Below are 16673 nucleotides of genomic sequence, written 5' to 3'. Positions count from 1 at the left end.
TCCAAAGGGACATATGATCAGATGAAATTTCTTAAGCTGTAGGTCCCATCCTAAAAATGTGTACAAATTCTCCTCTACTTCATAACATCCTTTTTATATGATATAAATATTTCAAATTGCTTACATTAGAAACCACTGCCACAACAGGTTCCTAGATATGTGTGTGTGAATGGGCTATTTATCAGCCTCAAAAAAACTGGGTTCAATCCAGGAGATCTGATCTTTCATGTCAGGTTTAGCCTATAGGCACATTATTTACCTCTCAGATTAAATATTTTTTTGAACTCACGTTTATATTAATACGTTCTTACAAACGGTAAATGTTTCTAGCTGCTTCATGAGCCACGTCAGAGTAACCATTGAAGACAGACACCTAAATGCTGTGGAATAGCAACTGAGAGAAGGTTTTCGGGCAACACTTGATGGGAATTTCAACAAGAGCATATTTCTGTTGCTGAGGTCGTTTATATCATTCTGCGGTTTGATAGAATACCCACCTATTTTACCGATCAGTCTCTTTAATAGTCTCAGGGAAATGTTTCTCAAATGACTTTTCCTGTGAAGGAATTTGCATGAGAATGTTCTTATTTTACCATTGACACTGTAATTTTATCATATATAAATAGAAGAGCTTCAAGTGACTCACACTCCCCAAGAACAAATTTCTTCATTTAACTCTCAGGCTTCATTTTCGCTGCAGTGATTTTGGCATATGTAAAGAACGCATTACTCCTTCTTTTCTTTCTTTTTGTATTGGAGTTACTGAGTGTCCAGGTTTGTGAGTCATTCTTAACTATTCAGAGGGAACGGTGACCTAATACAACTTTGTCATAATTTCTTTTATTCCACAAAGAGAAAATAATAGTTCAGTGTTGAATCTGCAAAATCCATAAAGTCTCTGACCAGCACTTTTCGTACTTAAGCCAATAAAGTATGCTATCAAGGTAATTCCTATTTTGTTACAAATTTACACTGGATGAAAAGTATTCAAAGAATTTTTTAACCAAAAAATTACCACTCTGAAATGAATTCAATGAATTCATTGCTGATGAAGTCTTGGTACGCAATTTTTAAAAAGTTTCTCTCTAGGCACTTTTACTTTAAAAAATTCAAGATTGACTTGGAAGAGAAGGCACTTGATTTTTGTTGCACATGCATGTAACATGTATGTACATTTGTGTGAAGACACAAATTTAAGCTTCATGTTCTAACCTTTTAAATGAAATAAATAGTAAAAGAGGATATCTCGTGTTAATCCTTGTAGCTTTGATAGCATGGTACTCTAATATGAGAAATGTGGTTATATGCATTTAGATGTTTTTTTACTATGATCTTTCAACTGGTCTGAAGACACCAACGTTAAAGAACATCTATATTTATCTGAGATTATCAGGGCATTAGGAATTTCATATGTAGGATTTTTTTTTTTTTTGCCATGTGACTTTGTTTAGCGTTCTAGGAAGAGCACCCATTATGCAAGAAATCAATTTTGTTCTGTTTTGAACTCACTTATAAGCTCTGCCCATGGTCTCTAGAAAGTCCATTAGCTTTCAGGACACTCAGTTGTTTCATCTAGAAAACACAGCTGATGACTAAACCATGCCACCCCCTGGGATTATTGATAGAATCAAATGAGATAACATAAAAAGTTATTGGAAATAAAAGAATATTATGCAAATATTATTTCAGAAAGCTTACTACCAAATAAGTATAGAAATGAGTATATATGAGCCCAAAAGTTAGTAGGTTACAGATAGACACAAGGGAAGACAAATGCATAGATTTATGGTTCTGTGGAAACTGACTTGTGGGAAACTCTCTTGAAATCCTACAAAAGAGATATTAGATAGGGATTAGAACAAAAGGCAACTTTGGAGTTTCTTATCTTTTTCTCTTTTCTCCTTTTCTCCTCTTCATAGTTTAGAACTTGGTCTAAAAAACAAAAAAACTTTGCTGTTTCCAAATTGAAGTTTCAAGTGTTCAGAATTCATCTACAAGGTCAGAAGTCTTATGTAAATGTCATCACAGGCACCTAACTGCATACAAGCAAGAATTCCAGGCTCCGTGGCTTTGATTACGATAAAGTAATTCTTACACTTTCTTATGGAGGCTCCTTACAGAATTTAGCCAAATCAGAGCAAATGGAATAAAGGAACTAGGGAAAGGGTGATGTGCTGGTCTTATTATGTATAAGTGTTATGCCAGTGGAATGATATCCCAGGCTTCTAGCCCCTCCAGAGCTAGCTTATCTTACTGATGTATTGTGAAAGCTGTTCTATTTGCAGTTTAATAAAAGCAGTTTTAAAAGTCAATTTAGTTCAGATTAGTTCTTATAATTAAATTTTTTAAAATGGGAGACTTTCACAGTGAAAAGGGGAAATGCCACTTATTTTAAGTCGCATTTCCCTTTGAATCTGCTTTCCTAATTTTAAAAAGGTTGGATGTCATGATTGTTAGTTTCTCTAGGTTCTCTTTGCTTGTTTTTCTTGTAAGCATTTATTTCTTTAAGTATCAACGGTTAAACTAAGGCAAAGGAAAACTTTGACCCATACTTGTGGAATTACAACAATCCAAGAGATGAAAATTTGCAAAGTACTAAAAAGGCATCAAGAAACTTTAATGATAAAGGAACCCAGGGATCTACATTCCTGTCCCATACTCTGTTTCTCAGTTTTGAAGAGAAACCAGATAGAAAGTCACTTACTATGTTTGGCGACGTTTGAGCATAAAGATTCGTCTCACACCGTCGCCGTGAGAAACAACTCAGACGGCGTGAGGGGAACACTAGGGGTTTCTGGCCTTGCGTCTGCACACCCCAGGAGGCTCCGGGACTGACTCCTGGGTCCATGAGGGGAAGCCCGGGAGCACTCTCTCTGGATGTTATCAACGCTTTCTGCAGCTTCACAGCTGTACTTAGGACAGTCACTGTGCTTGTTCTACCCAGGGACCCCTTATCATCAAGACTGTTCTTTCGAAAGCTCAAAGTTCGGAGAAGCAGCTCCAGGATACTCTTTGTGAAGGGCTGGCCCATGGGAAGAACAAGGATGGGCAACAGAATCCACGATGGCTTTGCATGAAGACCCTGTTCAGTAGGGACAAAGGCATCTAGTTAAGTCAATCAGACTGTCTCTCTCGGGAATTTATATTAGAGAAAACTGGCCAATGAGCAAAGGGAAGTAGAATATGATAGGTACAGATCAGCAGAGTAGAAGGTCTTTGTTTCCACTGGAAACCAGCCCGGCCATGTTGGTTTCTGGAGTTTGTTAGGTGCAGTTTGAGTCCATGCATACCCTTTTCCCCAAGGAAACCAGATAGAATCTCTAGTTTTTGCTATCAAAATCCCTCACTAATGCAAATAATTTGCTACTTTGAAGTTTGGGGTTTTGTTTTGCTTCAAGCTGCCCTCAGTTTTAGCTGAAAAGCAGGGGATGTTATGCTCACTAAACCAAAGGATCTGCGTGGCTGGCCAAATGGAGTATCTGGGAATATATGGAAATTTTCCTCTCACATTTCTGGAGGAGGAATTGGGTGAAGTAAAAAGCATGATCTGCATGTGGGAGGGGAGGTAGGCAGGGAAGTTTATGCTTAATGATCCCAGTCTGGTCTGTGAAATAGGTTATCTGTTTCTAAGGACAGCTAACCCGAGGATTGAGAGTGATTGAAGATTCTGAAATAACCCATTTGGACGGCATTTAATGGATGGTTGCCTGTGTTGCCAAGCAGTGGGCTCAGCAGAGACATTACATGAGAGTATCAATTTGCAGGGACTGAGTCATGATACTTTCTTGATTGTATTCAACAGCGCTCAGCTGTAAGGGGAGTAAAAAACAAGGAAGGGAAGCGGAGAGAGGAGCTGGCAATGATGTGAAAAAAACTTTGTGGCCAGTAAACCCATTTTATTTTCATTTTTCTCTAAATGCCATTCATATAATAAAATTTTTTAATGCTATGCAGAGTACAGGATCCTCTGAAACCCTTATGATCAGTTCTTAACCCAGAATGTGAATACCCAAGAGTGAAGTAGGGTCCTGTATTGTTCATGAATAGAGTACTCCCTCAGAGAGGCAGGAAAAGCCATTTCTTTCTTTCAAGTCTCAAAAAGACGGGCAGCCTCTCGATACTGACACGGAAGTCAGGATTCGGGCACTTAAGGTATCCACACATGCTGTGTCTCAGATGGCTGAGTCTTCACTCGTGACCCAGATCTGTGAGCTTAGCGGTGGCAGTGCGAGAGGGTGGGTTTTCTTGTCTTATTTTTATCCGTATCTTAGTAGTGATATCAGAATAAACAGTGAAATAAACATTTTTAGCTTGTCAGAACAAAAAGAACAAAGAGTTTTATATGTATAGAGACTCTCATGAGCATGCTGGAGTTAATGTCACTCATTGAGGCACCAAGACCAATGCTGGATTGGTCACTGAACTTGGTTTCTTTTTGGATAAATTACATGCACGGACATCTACACTTCAAGTTTTTCCTTAAGTTTTGAAATCCACATAACGTCAGAGAACACAGCTTAAGATAACAGTATTATTTACACAGAAAAGGTAAACAAGTGCACATAATTTTTAACATTTATTTGAAGCATGTGGATCATGTCACGTAAGGTTCCCTTACTGTTTTTAATTCACCAGCCTAATTTTTTTTGGTGGGGGGTGGAGTGGGGAGGTAATTAGGTTCCTATTTACTTATTTATTATTTTAGTGGAGGTAGTGGGGACTGAACCCAAGATCTTGTGCATGTTAGGCATGCGCTCTATCACTGAGCTACACCCTCCTCCATTATAAACTCACACTACACATTAAGTATTAACAAAAGAAATGTTGCATAATTTGTTTTAAAACTTTTTTTAAGTTTGTTTGTTTGTTTGTTTACTTATTTATTTATTTATTTATTTATTTATTTATTTATTTATTTATTTATGGAGGTACTGGGGATTGAACCATTGAGCTACACATTTCTTGTGCATGTTAGACATACCCCACCACTGAGCTATACCTTCACCCTGTTTAAAATTTTTTTTAATATTTAAATGAGAATTTAAGTAACTTTTCTAAGTGGTAAGGAATCCTAGTCACATTCAGTTGAAGTTTCTTGAACTTCGATGACGGGTTCCTCACAGTGCTGGGGAGGAATGTGTGATGGAAAAGACCCTCAACATTTGATCTCCATCTGCTGACCAAGGGATTTAGAGAAGAGCTGAAAACATGAGCTCGAAACACATTAGCTCATAGCTAAAAATAAAAGTATGTAATTGAGATTTTAGGATAAAAGATACTACTAAGACAGGTTCTTGGAAATCAATGGGAAGATGAGTCTCGTGGGAGATTTCTCTGAGGAAGAAAGTGGAAAAAAATATGGAGAGGTTCAGGACATGTGGTAATGGGCCAAAACAGAAAAAAAAGGAAGGTGACTGCCTTGGTGTCATTAGTCAAATCCTCCCATGGGGGTCTCTCTGGGCAGCTATTACAGCAGATCCTGAACCCAACACCCAGGGGACACCTGGTGGTGGCACAGGGACAATGATTCCAGGAAGGGTCTCTGTCCTCCACCAAGGCTTGGGATATTCAGGAATGAGGATTAGTGCCCAAGAAAGGATATAGGATCTACCTTGGTCAAACTAAAGCCAACATGGGCTCAGAGGAACCTTGAGAAAAGTGTGGTCTGAATTACGAGGCAGCACATCCCTGAGAGCCCGAATATGGGAGGGGTGGTTTTGAGCTCACAGGGTAGCATTTAAGACCCCACCCTCTGGAGCATAACCCCCTGGATTCAAATCGTGGCTCTGTCTCTGGCTGGCTGTTTCCTTCGGCAAATCATTTCATTTCTCTGGGGTCTCAATTTCCTAATCTAAAAATGTAGATAAAAGTGCTATGACCTTATAGACTTGTGATGATTAAATAAGTTACTATATGAAAAGCACTTAGAACAAGGCCTGACGCTTGAGGAGCAATGTATTAAATGTTAGCCATAATTATTTGACTTTTATGCACTTAATGTTTGATGTTTAAACTGTATTTTCTGTTAAATTAAAATGTTAACACATTTTAAGGGAACAGAGGTTGTTTCACCGTCAGATACTTTAGGAAGTGGGGAAGTGGGAATATGTTCCCCTGCTCTACTTGGGAGAAACTGATAAAACCAACCAGTGTATTAACTAAGGTGATATACTAGACAGCATGCAACTCAATAATAAATGAAGGATAGCATGAAATAATACATGTTCCGTACAGTTACACAGGAAAAGACTAGTTGGTACTAGATAATCTGAGAAGGTTTCATGGACAAGGTCCAGAGTCTAAAGGGATGGGTAGGACTGAAAGTTACATTAGACCCTTCCCCTTTATTCTGTAATTTTGTTTTTCTTTGGGAGCGCTTTTGACGAGGCTATGCATGAGTTAACTAGACAGCAGGCATGAATGTATACTGACAAAGTGATCTACCCCGACAAGAATTCATCTGAGAGTAACAGAGGTGGTGTGGATAAAACCTTGATATAGACAATCAGATTCATAAGGTTCTCAAAAGTAAGAGACAGGAAATGGCAAGTCAAAGACAATTACTGAACAGAGAAATGACATGCCCTAGCTTAGATGACTAAGATGCCTTTTAAGTTTGCAATGGAGAACAAGTTCTTTCCCATAAAGTTGTAGAAAGAAGTTTAATTAACAGAACATACTACATAGCATCTGAAAGCGAGAAAATTAGCCTGGCAGAGATCTGCAGGCAGGGTAATGAGGTCTAGCTTGCTGCCAGGAGGTGACTGGCTTCAGTTCTACTTTCTGTATCAGTTCACGTCCTTCTAAACGAGAAGGGGAGATGAGTCAGCAAAGGCAGGCTCACTCACACCGAAGATCCTGCCCTTCACAGATCTGGGCGTGTCGGATAAAGCCGGAGGGTGTGGAAGAATGGGTCTCTGGCAAACATCTAAAGCCGATTTACATTTTTCCTGTGGCCATAGCCTGAAAGCTTTTTTTCATCCACTATATAGATTTTTCCTTTCTTTTAAATGGTAGGAGGGACTATTTGTAAACCTTAGCAGTATAACTGTTTTGTCCAAGCAATGACAGATCAACATAGCCACAGCCCGATCACATGTTTTTAAGCTCCACCTTTTCTGGCCCTCTCTATGCTCCTTCCCCGTCTCCCCACCCTGTCTCACTGACCTGTCAATCACTGTGCCTGCTCTGCTGCAGCCCACTTTACAGAAAGGCATCACACTCAGATCCTGATGGCATAGCCTGGGGGGGCTATTTTTGGTAGCACATGAACCCACCCGCCTTAGATGCAGTTAACTGGAGCAGGAGAGGGCAGCTAGAGTGGGAGGATGCTGCCTGCTGATGAGATCCCCAGAGCTGTCCCCAACCCTGAAGGACCTTGTGACAGATGTTCTTCTGCTGTCAGCCCTTCTCGGTGTTTCTCACACAAGTCCCTTGTCCTCATTAGTTGAGGCAACTTGAGAGTCCCTCATCTTTGAAACCACAGATCTGAAACACCTCTGCCAGTCTTCAAGCTAGTGTCTTTGGCCACAGGCAGTTAACTGTATTTGTAGTTTTCTAACTGGATATAAACAAATGCTTCTTTTAGAGGCATCTTTACTATTAAAGGGCATTTTCAAGACACAAAAAACCTACCAGACTCACTTAAAAGAATCTCCAATGGTAGAATTTCAGAAACAAATCAGATAGCAGGAAGGTATATTTTTGGCAGAGGCTCTGCCTCGTGTTCCGTAATCATATCATATAGTTTCCAATATTGAATGTTGATAAAAGCCCTAGAGCAGGGGATCAAAGTCATTGCTTTAGGCCCTAGCCCAAGCTCTACTTCTTACTACTTCTTTTAATCATGGACAAGCCTCTTAATTCTTTGGATCTCAGTTTTCTCATTTGCATATTTATTGTCAGAATAAATAGACTATAAGGGCTTTTCTAATATTCTGTGACTCTGTCATATTGTTACAGCAGGCAGACAGCTAGATATGAGCAGAGAAAGGAGGGACGCAGGCCAAATGGCAAGAATTGGGCAAAAAGGAGGGGCACGGGCCAAATGCAGGAAGCCTTACATAGTGTAGGGGGTCCCTGAACAGAAAGAAAAGCAGGAACCTCTGGGCTGATAAGTGATCACACATTTTGGGGTGACAACTGCCCTGGAGGCCGACAAAGGAAGGTGGGAAAAGGCAGGAATCCCCAGTGTTGGAATGTAACTTTTGCTCATTATGTCCTCATTACAATAAAATTAGCCTTGCAGATTAGAAGTCCCCATCATGCACTGATGCCATGACACTTTCAATCCAGACTAAATAAGGACAAAAATCCCTCCTCCCTTTGGGAAGGTGGAGTTGGAATGAAAATCAGGGAATACGATCCCAAACCGTTCCCTCCATGATGAATATTCCGCCCATTCACTTTTACACTCCACGTAACCAACTTGCCAAAGAAACTCAGCTGCTCACCTGAGCCTGCCTGCTCTCCCCTTGAGAGCGTACTATCCATCCCTTAATAAATCCCCACCTTACTTCCTTAACCTCTGCATCTCGTCTCTGAATTCCTTCTGCAATGAGATGAGAACCTAGTCACCAGAAACAATATTGCTTTTATTCAACCACAAGAACAGCCTACCCATTCATGTTCATTAAGCAGAGATTCCTTCCAAAAATGAAATTCTTCAACTGTTTAGGACATCCCCATGAACGTTCCCCATTTCCCCTTGGAATGGAGAGGGATTCTGCACTCTACTTTCTGGGAAATGAAGAGAAAAGTAATACCTGTGTGAGTAAGATTTTAAGTATTGTTTTCTTCAAAAGGACAAAGCATACATCCATTAAAAATATATTATCTGTGTTTACAAATTTCCAGTTGAAAATATTAGAACAATTAAAAATTAGACTCAAATAAGATTCAATATTAAGAAATTACAGGAGAGAGCATTGTATTTCTCTACTTAATATATTTACTAGGATAGTAATTATGGCTAAAATTTATTAAGCATCTAAAATTTGCTGGCAATTAGGCTACCCACTGCAAAACTAAAGTTCAAAAGACTCTCATAAAATACACCACCCTTTTGACAAAGATTCTGAGTCTAACTGATATTCACTGTGCCCAGACTCTTACTGTGATGTATACTAGTGTTTTCCCAGACTTGCTTAATAAAAAAGGATTAAAAATAGAAGACAGTCACCAAATATTCCAATATTTGTATTGCCTTAGAGATGAAAGTAGTGAGACCGTATCTCATCATAAATCTCTTCTTCCGAATTGTTTTTCTGGACATAGTTCAAGTAGAACGGCCAATTTCTTTCTGTCAGCTCTTGCTCTTTTCAATGACCTCTTATTGAGCAATGTGTTAGATGAAGATGCTGGTTAGCAAACAATAGCTTGCTACAGAAACACCGACTACAGCCTTCTGCCAGACATCTGTATCGCTCCTTTTCTACCCCTCGGGAAAAAGACACAAGATTGTTCTAGAAATGACAGCTTCATACCAATGACTGTTCACCCTGAAATCATCTCAAATGGGAAACATGTGTCTGTACACACGCATACGTTCGCAGCTGATCTTACCTGGTAAAATGACTTGTCGCTTCCAGGTCTGTGTCTTGTGGACGAAGATTATTATATACATATTTCAAGTCTTGGATTCCACTTAGCTCAGGCAATCCTGCATGTAGCATCTTATCAAAACAAATACACAAACAAAACAAAAATAAAAACAAAAAAAGTCTCAGAATAAATGTAAATCAAATCTCCATCTTGTCTTCTTGTAGAAGAGGCATATTCAGCATGGGACAATGTAAATAATATGAGCTTCAGTGTCAGAAATTCTGGACCTACCATTTAATATCTAAATGATCTTGAAAAAGTCTCTTAACCTTTTGAACCTCCATTTTCTCATTTTTAAAGTGGGTATAAAAATACCTAACATGTTCCAGGAGAATCAAATGCCAATGATGAAGAAAGAGCTCCATACACATAAATTATAACACAAAGTTATATCACAATACCTATTTTCAAGAAGAAAAACTTAATTCCCCCAAACCTATAAGTGAAGTGTCCAGGTCAAATGGTGTGTAAGGACAGAGTATAAAACTTATCCTCCTGGAGAGGAGGGTACAGCTCAGTGGTAGACTGCATGCTTAGTACGTATGAAGTCCTGGGTTCAATCCCCAGTACCTCCTCTGAAAAAAAGAAATTAAATAAATAAATAAACCTAATTACCTCCCTCCTTTCCAAAAACAAAATAAAACCTAAAAAACTGATCCTTCTGCTTCTTAATCTTTTGCCACATTCTTTTGCTTTTCAGTGTTTTTTTCATGACTCTTTGACTCGTACTACAAGAACACAATTTCCCCTAGTTAAGCAGTGATTAAATTTGTTAAAGATTATTAAGGCAATGAAATAATTAAAGATTAAACTGTACAATTGTCCAGGTATTTTTCTTCTAACCTTTGGAAAAGTACTTCATTTATATTATAGTGTAGATTGAAGGGATAATATCCTCCTGAGTTACTGGCAAACATCTTAGAAAAAAGATAGATCTTTCTGAGATAAATTTGAACTTTGAGAAAATAGGAAGAGTGTCATAAGTACCTCATGACTAAGATGATAAATTATTTCCTGCTCTGGAATAGAGGCACATTTTCAGGAGTGGGAAGTTAAGAACAATGCTGTTGATCCTAAAAATAGAGGGTAAACTGAGAATATGGCCATGGAGGATGGGTGAAGTTGTGATTGACTTGATGAAGTTCAAGTGAGAAAAAAAAAGGACTTGAAGCTGTTTTCCTTTCCTACTGTTCCCACCCAGGCTGAGGGAACAGCATATATAGATGGACAGAGGAAAGCAAGATAGCTTCCATTTGTTTGCAGACTAGATCCAAGATAGCTTTCTGGAACATTGAGTGTCCTGTGGGTGAATGACAGGAGATGGGGCTGAAAAGGCAGGTAGCGTAGGATATTTTAGCAACATGGAAGAGTTTGTACTTTCTCCTAAATGCAAGGGAAAGCTCTTTTAGTGTTTAAAATGAGAATTAAAAGAATGAATTGCGTTTTGGAAAGATCATCATAGTTACACGTGAAAAACAGATTAAAGTGGTGCCAAATAAGAGGCTGGATAAGGAGACTGCTTAGGAATGGAGGTAAGTTATTCGATTTTAGATATATGTATATTTTTCTTTCAGCCAGGATTCCGTTCCCCTCCCTCCTTGTCTATTGGAATTCTTTTTGAAAGCTCATCTCAAATGTTTCTTCCTCCTTGAAACACCACAGATCCTCTTGATAAGACTTCATTACTTCCTTCCTTTGTACAACCATCCTAGTTGGGTTCCACCTCTCTCACTGCACTTCCTGCTGCCTAGCCTTAACTATGTTTTGTTCATGTGCATGTTTGTCATGTTAGATTTTAAGTTCTTTGAGAACAGAAACTAGGTTTTTACTCAGTGTTGAATTGTCTATATTGCCTAGCATGGTGCTTTGTAAACAGAACTTAATGAAAGTCTGTGAAATAATGAATACATGAATGAATGAATGAATGAATGAATGAATGAATGAAAAAAATACCTGATCCGATTAGTCACTGAAAATCTATAGATAGCAAGTTCAACCCTAACTACAAAATCAGCCATCGGGAGATACATTGCCAACAGCAACTAAAGTGTACATGAAGGTTTTTCTTCAGTTCTATACTTGGGGTGCTACAGACATGGTGTACTTGCTCTGGCTGTTTTCTCCTTTATCACACGATGCTCATTTGCTAAGACCAAGCTTCTTCGCTAGATTAGAATTGATTTCTAAGTTTCTCTGGATATTCTGAGTTTCTACTTGTTCACCTGGGATAGTGCCAACCACATCTTTGGGAAGCAGACCCTATGCTTATCCCTTCCTACACACAGACACACACACACACACACACTACACACCAGTTGCCAAGTGCAGATGGCTTCAAATCCAAATGCTCTCTCCTTAGTGTGGCTGGTTAAAGGTAACACGTGCTAACTTTGCCCTTGCTGTTGTGCTTCGTTCCTTAGAGAGGGGGCTTTGAGTGTTGAGACTCTGCACATCAGAGTGAGGACTGCCTCATACCTGGGTCCACCTCGCCTTGTCTGTTCACTGACCCACAGAGATGTGGTTCAAGTGCCTCCTAGCTTAGATGACCTGGGTAATAACTTTCATTGGGGCAATAAGAAAGCAAAAAGTTGGCTAGTCTGGGTAATAAACAGGTTCTTTTTGAAAGGACAGGAACATTTAACATTTTCTCTTACGTCTGTTTTTTTCCTACTAATAGTTATGCTCAGGGAAGCAGACACTCTTTGCTATCACGTAGAGAAGTCAGAAGGATTTCTGCTGGGAAATATCTGATATAATAATGAGTGTGATAAACATTTTAGACTGGGTGAATGGTTCCTGTGTTCTCTGGGAGCCTTCCATAATAGCTAGTATTGATTTTTTAATAAGAGAAAAGCTGATGAAATACAGGCTTTTATGTTAGTGAATTCAGCCAGCAACACTCTTGGGTCTCTACAGATGTTTTGCTTTTAAGCACGATGGGAATTTCATGGATTATTTTTTCCCAGCTTTTCCCAGGAGTAAATAAAAAGGACTGCCAATATCTGGAAATATGCTCGTCTTCACCAAGGACAAGCAATTAACTCAATAGTCGATTCACCAGACGCCTGTGGCTCGTAATCCTGGGCCCTGTCCACTCATGGCAGAATTTATGACCCATGTCAAGTATTTCTCAAGTTGTAACTGGGCCATGGCACAGGAGATTAAGTTCTTTCTAAAGAAGTTAACATAAGAGTCAGTTTGAGAGAGAATTGAGGGAAATATAGATTATCCACACAGGTAGAAAATAGTCTTTTGTAAATTTAAATTTGGTTTTTCTTTTATAAGAGGCTCTATCAAAGAAAGTATGATCCTGAAACCTTTGCTGATTTGATAATCTACAGAATCCCGTAAGGAAGAAGTCTGAAGGGAAGAGTCAAGAGGTGAATAACCAGAAACAGATAATAACACGCTGCTGTCTTACATATATTTATTCATTGAACTAATGGGTCCACATTGCTTCTGATCTTTTTCAATCTCTGTAAAAGTCTAAATCTAAGATTATATGATTAATCTGAATTATTACCCTTTGCTGACAAATTTTCTTCCTTAGCCTAAAAGTCACATTTGAACAATAAAAATACAGGGAAATTTTTTGCACATACTATATACGAGAAACCTTCAACATCCAACTTTAATATTATTTTATGAGAAATTATTTCAATACTTGATTAAAATATCATGTATCTGCTTATTTTAAACGAAACAATATTATATAAACCCTTTAATGATTATTTATATTACGACTCGTATGTTAGAAGCTTTCTTTTTAGGTAGGTAGAAACATTTATTAAACGAGAGAAAAAAGCCCACCCATGTGTTTCAGAATCATTTTTTTTCAAAAAGCTGTCATTTCACATTATTTTAATATGCTTACTTGTCATTCAGCGTAATTTTACTGTTACCTGAGAAACAGCATAAAACTACATTTGTACTTTTCTGCTTTGGGTTTATTTTTGAAATGTCTGTGACTGGTTAAGGTAGCTGTTAGAATGTGATACTCCTAGTATGCAGTTATTTATAGCATTTCAGGCATTTAGAAGTTATGGATACCTCATTTACTCGTGTACATGAATTTAATCTTCCTTACTGAATTGAAAACTTTAAGACCGACTGGGTCTCATAAGTTAATGTATCCTCCACAGCGTCTGGCATTTAGTGAATACGCGAGAGCTCGTGGATTCATGAGTTAGACCCCGCTAGATCCCAAAAGGATATTAGAGTTGATACTACCTGGATATTTATTATGAAATGGAGTCAAGGACATGGACTCACTCCTTGCAGAGTTTCCTTTGTGGTACGAATACAAATTATGAACTATATACCATCTCATAAATGCAATATGACCTAATAGAATTGGGAGATAGAATAAAATTCTACCACTATGAGTCACTGGTCATTACGGGAAAGCCAACTCGAAGATTTTGGAGATGGGCAGAACCTTATATATCCAGTTTACACATGAAGTAACCAAAGTGTCTTTCTATATGAAGGACTACATGTTTATAATATTTTTAGAAATTCATATTTTTCAAGACAGAGAGGAGAGAAGCAAGGTGCATGTGTTGTTTAAAAATTAAAACAAGGATCAAAATCAAGTCTTCATTGCAACAAGGTCAACATTTATTTAGCACTACCCAATAGAACTTTTCTACGATGATGGGAGTGTTCTATATCTGTGCTGTCCAATATGGTACCACTAGCCAGACCTGGCTATCGAGTGCTTGAAATGTGGCTAGTGAGACTAAGAAGCTCAATTTTAAATGTTACTCAATACTAGTAAATTTAAATTTAAATCATCAAGTGATTAGGGGATACTGTATGGACAGTGCTTTTACAGATTACAAGGATCTAGTATAATAAATTAATTGAATCCTGCTGTGTGATAGGTACTGTGCTAAGTGCTTTATATTAATTATCTAATAGGGTTATTACAACATGTAAATCAATCAATACGCATAAAGAACCTAGAATAATGCTCATGCGAATGTTCATTATTAGGTCATTTATTTATCAGCCTTACAAGGTAGATGCTATTACCTTCACTTAATAGATGAGGAAACAGAGTCCTGCTGGAGTTTAGTAACACAACCTGAGGAATGTAGACAGTAAAACACCAAGCTAGATCTCAAATCCAGCAAGGCCCTGCCACCAAGCCTGTGCCCTTAACAGCATCTAGCAGAACTGTCATCTGAAGGCTCTGAACCAATTATTTTTGATGATTATACTGACTCCAAACAAAATGCTGATTTACAAGAGATATACTTCTCTCCTACAGTTTGCTGCAATTACAAGCGTGTATGTACTTGCCCAAAGAAATCACCACCTTCTTCTCCGTGAAGATATTTCCATCAGATCCCTGTCCTCTCACCCTGACTATCTGGTCTCTCCGTTGCCCACTGGAATGAAAACATTAAACATTCCCCTGTTGGTCAACAGAGAGCACACAGGACCATGACTCAGCAGACTCAATGTACTAAACGTACTACTTTGGAGTTGAGTTGCTAGCAAGTCACCTTACGTTTTTGACCCCCAGTTTCTTAATCTGGAAAATAAGCAAGGGATCAAAGGCAGAGATTGGGAGGGGAACCAGGAAAAGTCCTTGCCTGCTCTACATCATTGGGTTGCCATAATGTGTAAATGAGGTAGTATTTCAAAAATATTTCTGAAAAATCCTAAAGCACAATGCAACTGATACAATATTCTAAATTACTGTCCTTGATCTTTAATCAAAAGATACTGAGATAACCCCTGAATACATCACTATTATTGTGAAAAGAAAGGTCTGAGACAATAACTGTGAACTGACGTTATGAATTATTAAGAAATGTGTTCATAAGCTGTACAATGGTACTTTTAGTTTGTTCATTCTATTCTGTTTTGAATAGCTCTTTTGGGAACTCCAAGCCATTAGCAAAGATAGACTACTGAAAGAGAGACATACATGAAGCTTATTATTTCTGTTATTTCCCCAGGGGACTTACCATTTCTAGCAGGTTCAAGAGCAGTTGGCTGTGCCTTCTGACAATATTATAAGCTCGACAGCAGAGCTCCACAAAATCTTGGAAATGCTGTGGGTTTTTCCCACCCTCTGTAATAAAGTACTCCATCTCTGAAGTAAAAATAAAAGGCGCTCGGTCCCTATAAACCAAAACAATGGCAATTATATGCAGGAGGAGAAATGGTTTGTAGGGTTAAATTAGGCAGTTACAACTCCTTATTTCTATTCGACAGTTTTTGCTATTTTCTCTCTACTTTAATGGGTGAACCAAGTTCGTTGCAGGACAGCTGGAAAAATTTGCTAATTGTAGCCTTTAAATAAGTACTTGAGCTCCAACAGAGAAGGAAGGACAAGTGATTTTACAAAGTTGCCTGTATTGTCTCAAATAGTTAATTCCAGGTTGTATTTGATGTGACTATTACCCATTAAAAACTAATGGAAGGACCAATTAATAATGAAGGCGATTTTACAGAAAATATATTTACTGCTAAATTTTGAAATGATAGAATAGATAATGTATTCAATGTGATAATTTTTTTTTTTACTTTATTATTATTTTTTTCCTTAGACGGTATGTTGATCTTTTAGGAAAAACGTTTCAGGTAAAAGCTAAGATATAGTGGGCCAACATTAGCCCCAGGACTCACCCTCTTGGGCTCCCCTGGGCCCCACAGCCAGCCTCAGCTAGGACCCGGCCCCGCCCACCAGTGGGCTGGCAGCTGCTGCGTGAGGCAGGGCCTGATGGCCAGCCAGGGAGGGGTCTTGTCATCTACTGCCTGTGACTTTGGACAAGTTATAACAACTAAGACTTCTTGCTGTCATAGTTCTTGATTTGTAAATTAGAGAAAGTAATAGTCGCTACCTTGAAAGATTAATTAAGATTAATTAAGCTTGCACATCAAGTATTGATAAAGCTTTAAAGAGTACTTTTGACTATTTCCTTTAGAATCTAACCCTGAATACTGAATGATGCAGCGCCACACTAAGGAGCACTTGCTTTCTGTCACTCCTGGTGATATTCCACAGCAACTGGAGAAGAGCTATGCATTTCAGTACTGGTAATGGAGTCAGG

General features: G+C 38.5%; 1 protein-coding gene across 4 annotated transcripts in view; it reads right to left on the bottom strand.

Annotated features, from left to right (window-relative positions):
- Positions 1-16673, bottom strand: part of PIK3C2G (phosphatidylinositol-4-phosphate 3-kinase catalytic subunit type 2 gamma) — a 266594-nt gene that overhangs the window by 59799 nt on the left and 190122 nt on the right. For 2 of the 4 annotated variants that reach the window (XM_010946489.3, XM_045510287.2), the window contains exons 25-26: positions 15585-15741; positions 9565-9674 (exon numbers count right to left, since the gene is read on the bottom strand). In XM_010946489.3, coding sequence (XP_010944791.2) covers positions 9565-9674; positions 15585-15741 — 267 coding nt within the window. The other 2 variants (XR_006721857.2, XM_045510288.2) reach the window with 2 other exon arrangements.

The sequence above is a fragment of the Camelus bactrianus genome, chromosome 34 (assembly GCF_048773025.1).
Source record: "Camelus bactrianus isolate YW-2024 breed Bactrian camel chromosome 34, ASM4877302v1, whole genome shotgun sequence".
NCBI lineage: Eukaryota > Metazoa > Chordata > Mammalia > Artiodactyla > Camelidae > Camelus > Camelus bactrianus.
Note: the sequence above shows the minus strand (reverse complement) of the source record. Positions and strands in the feature narration are given on the sequence as shown.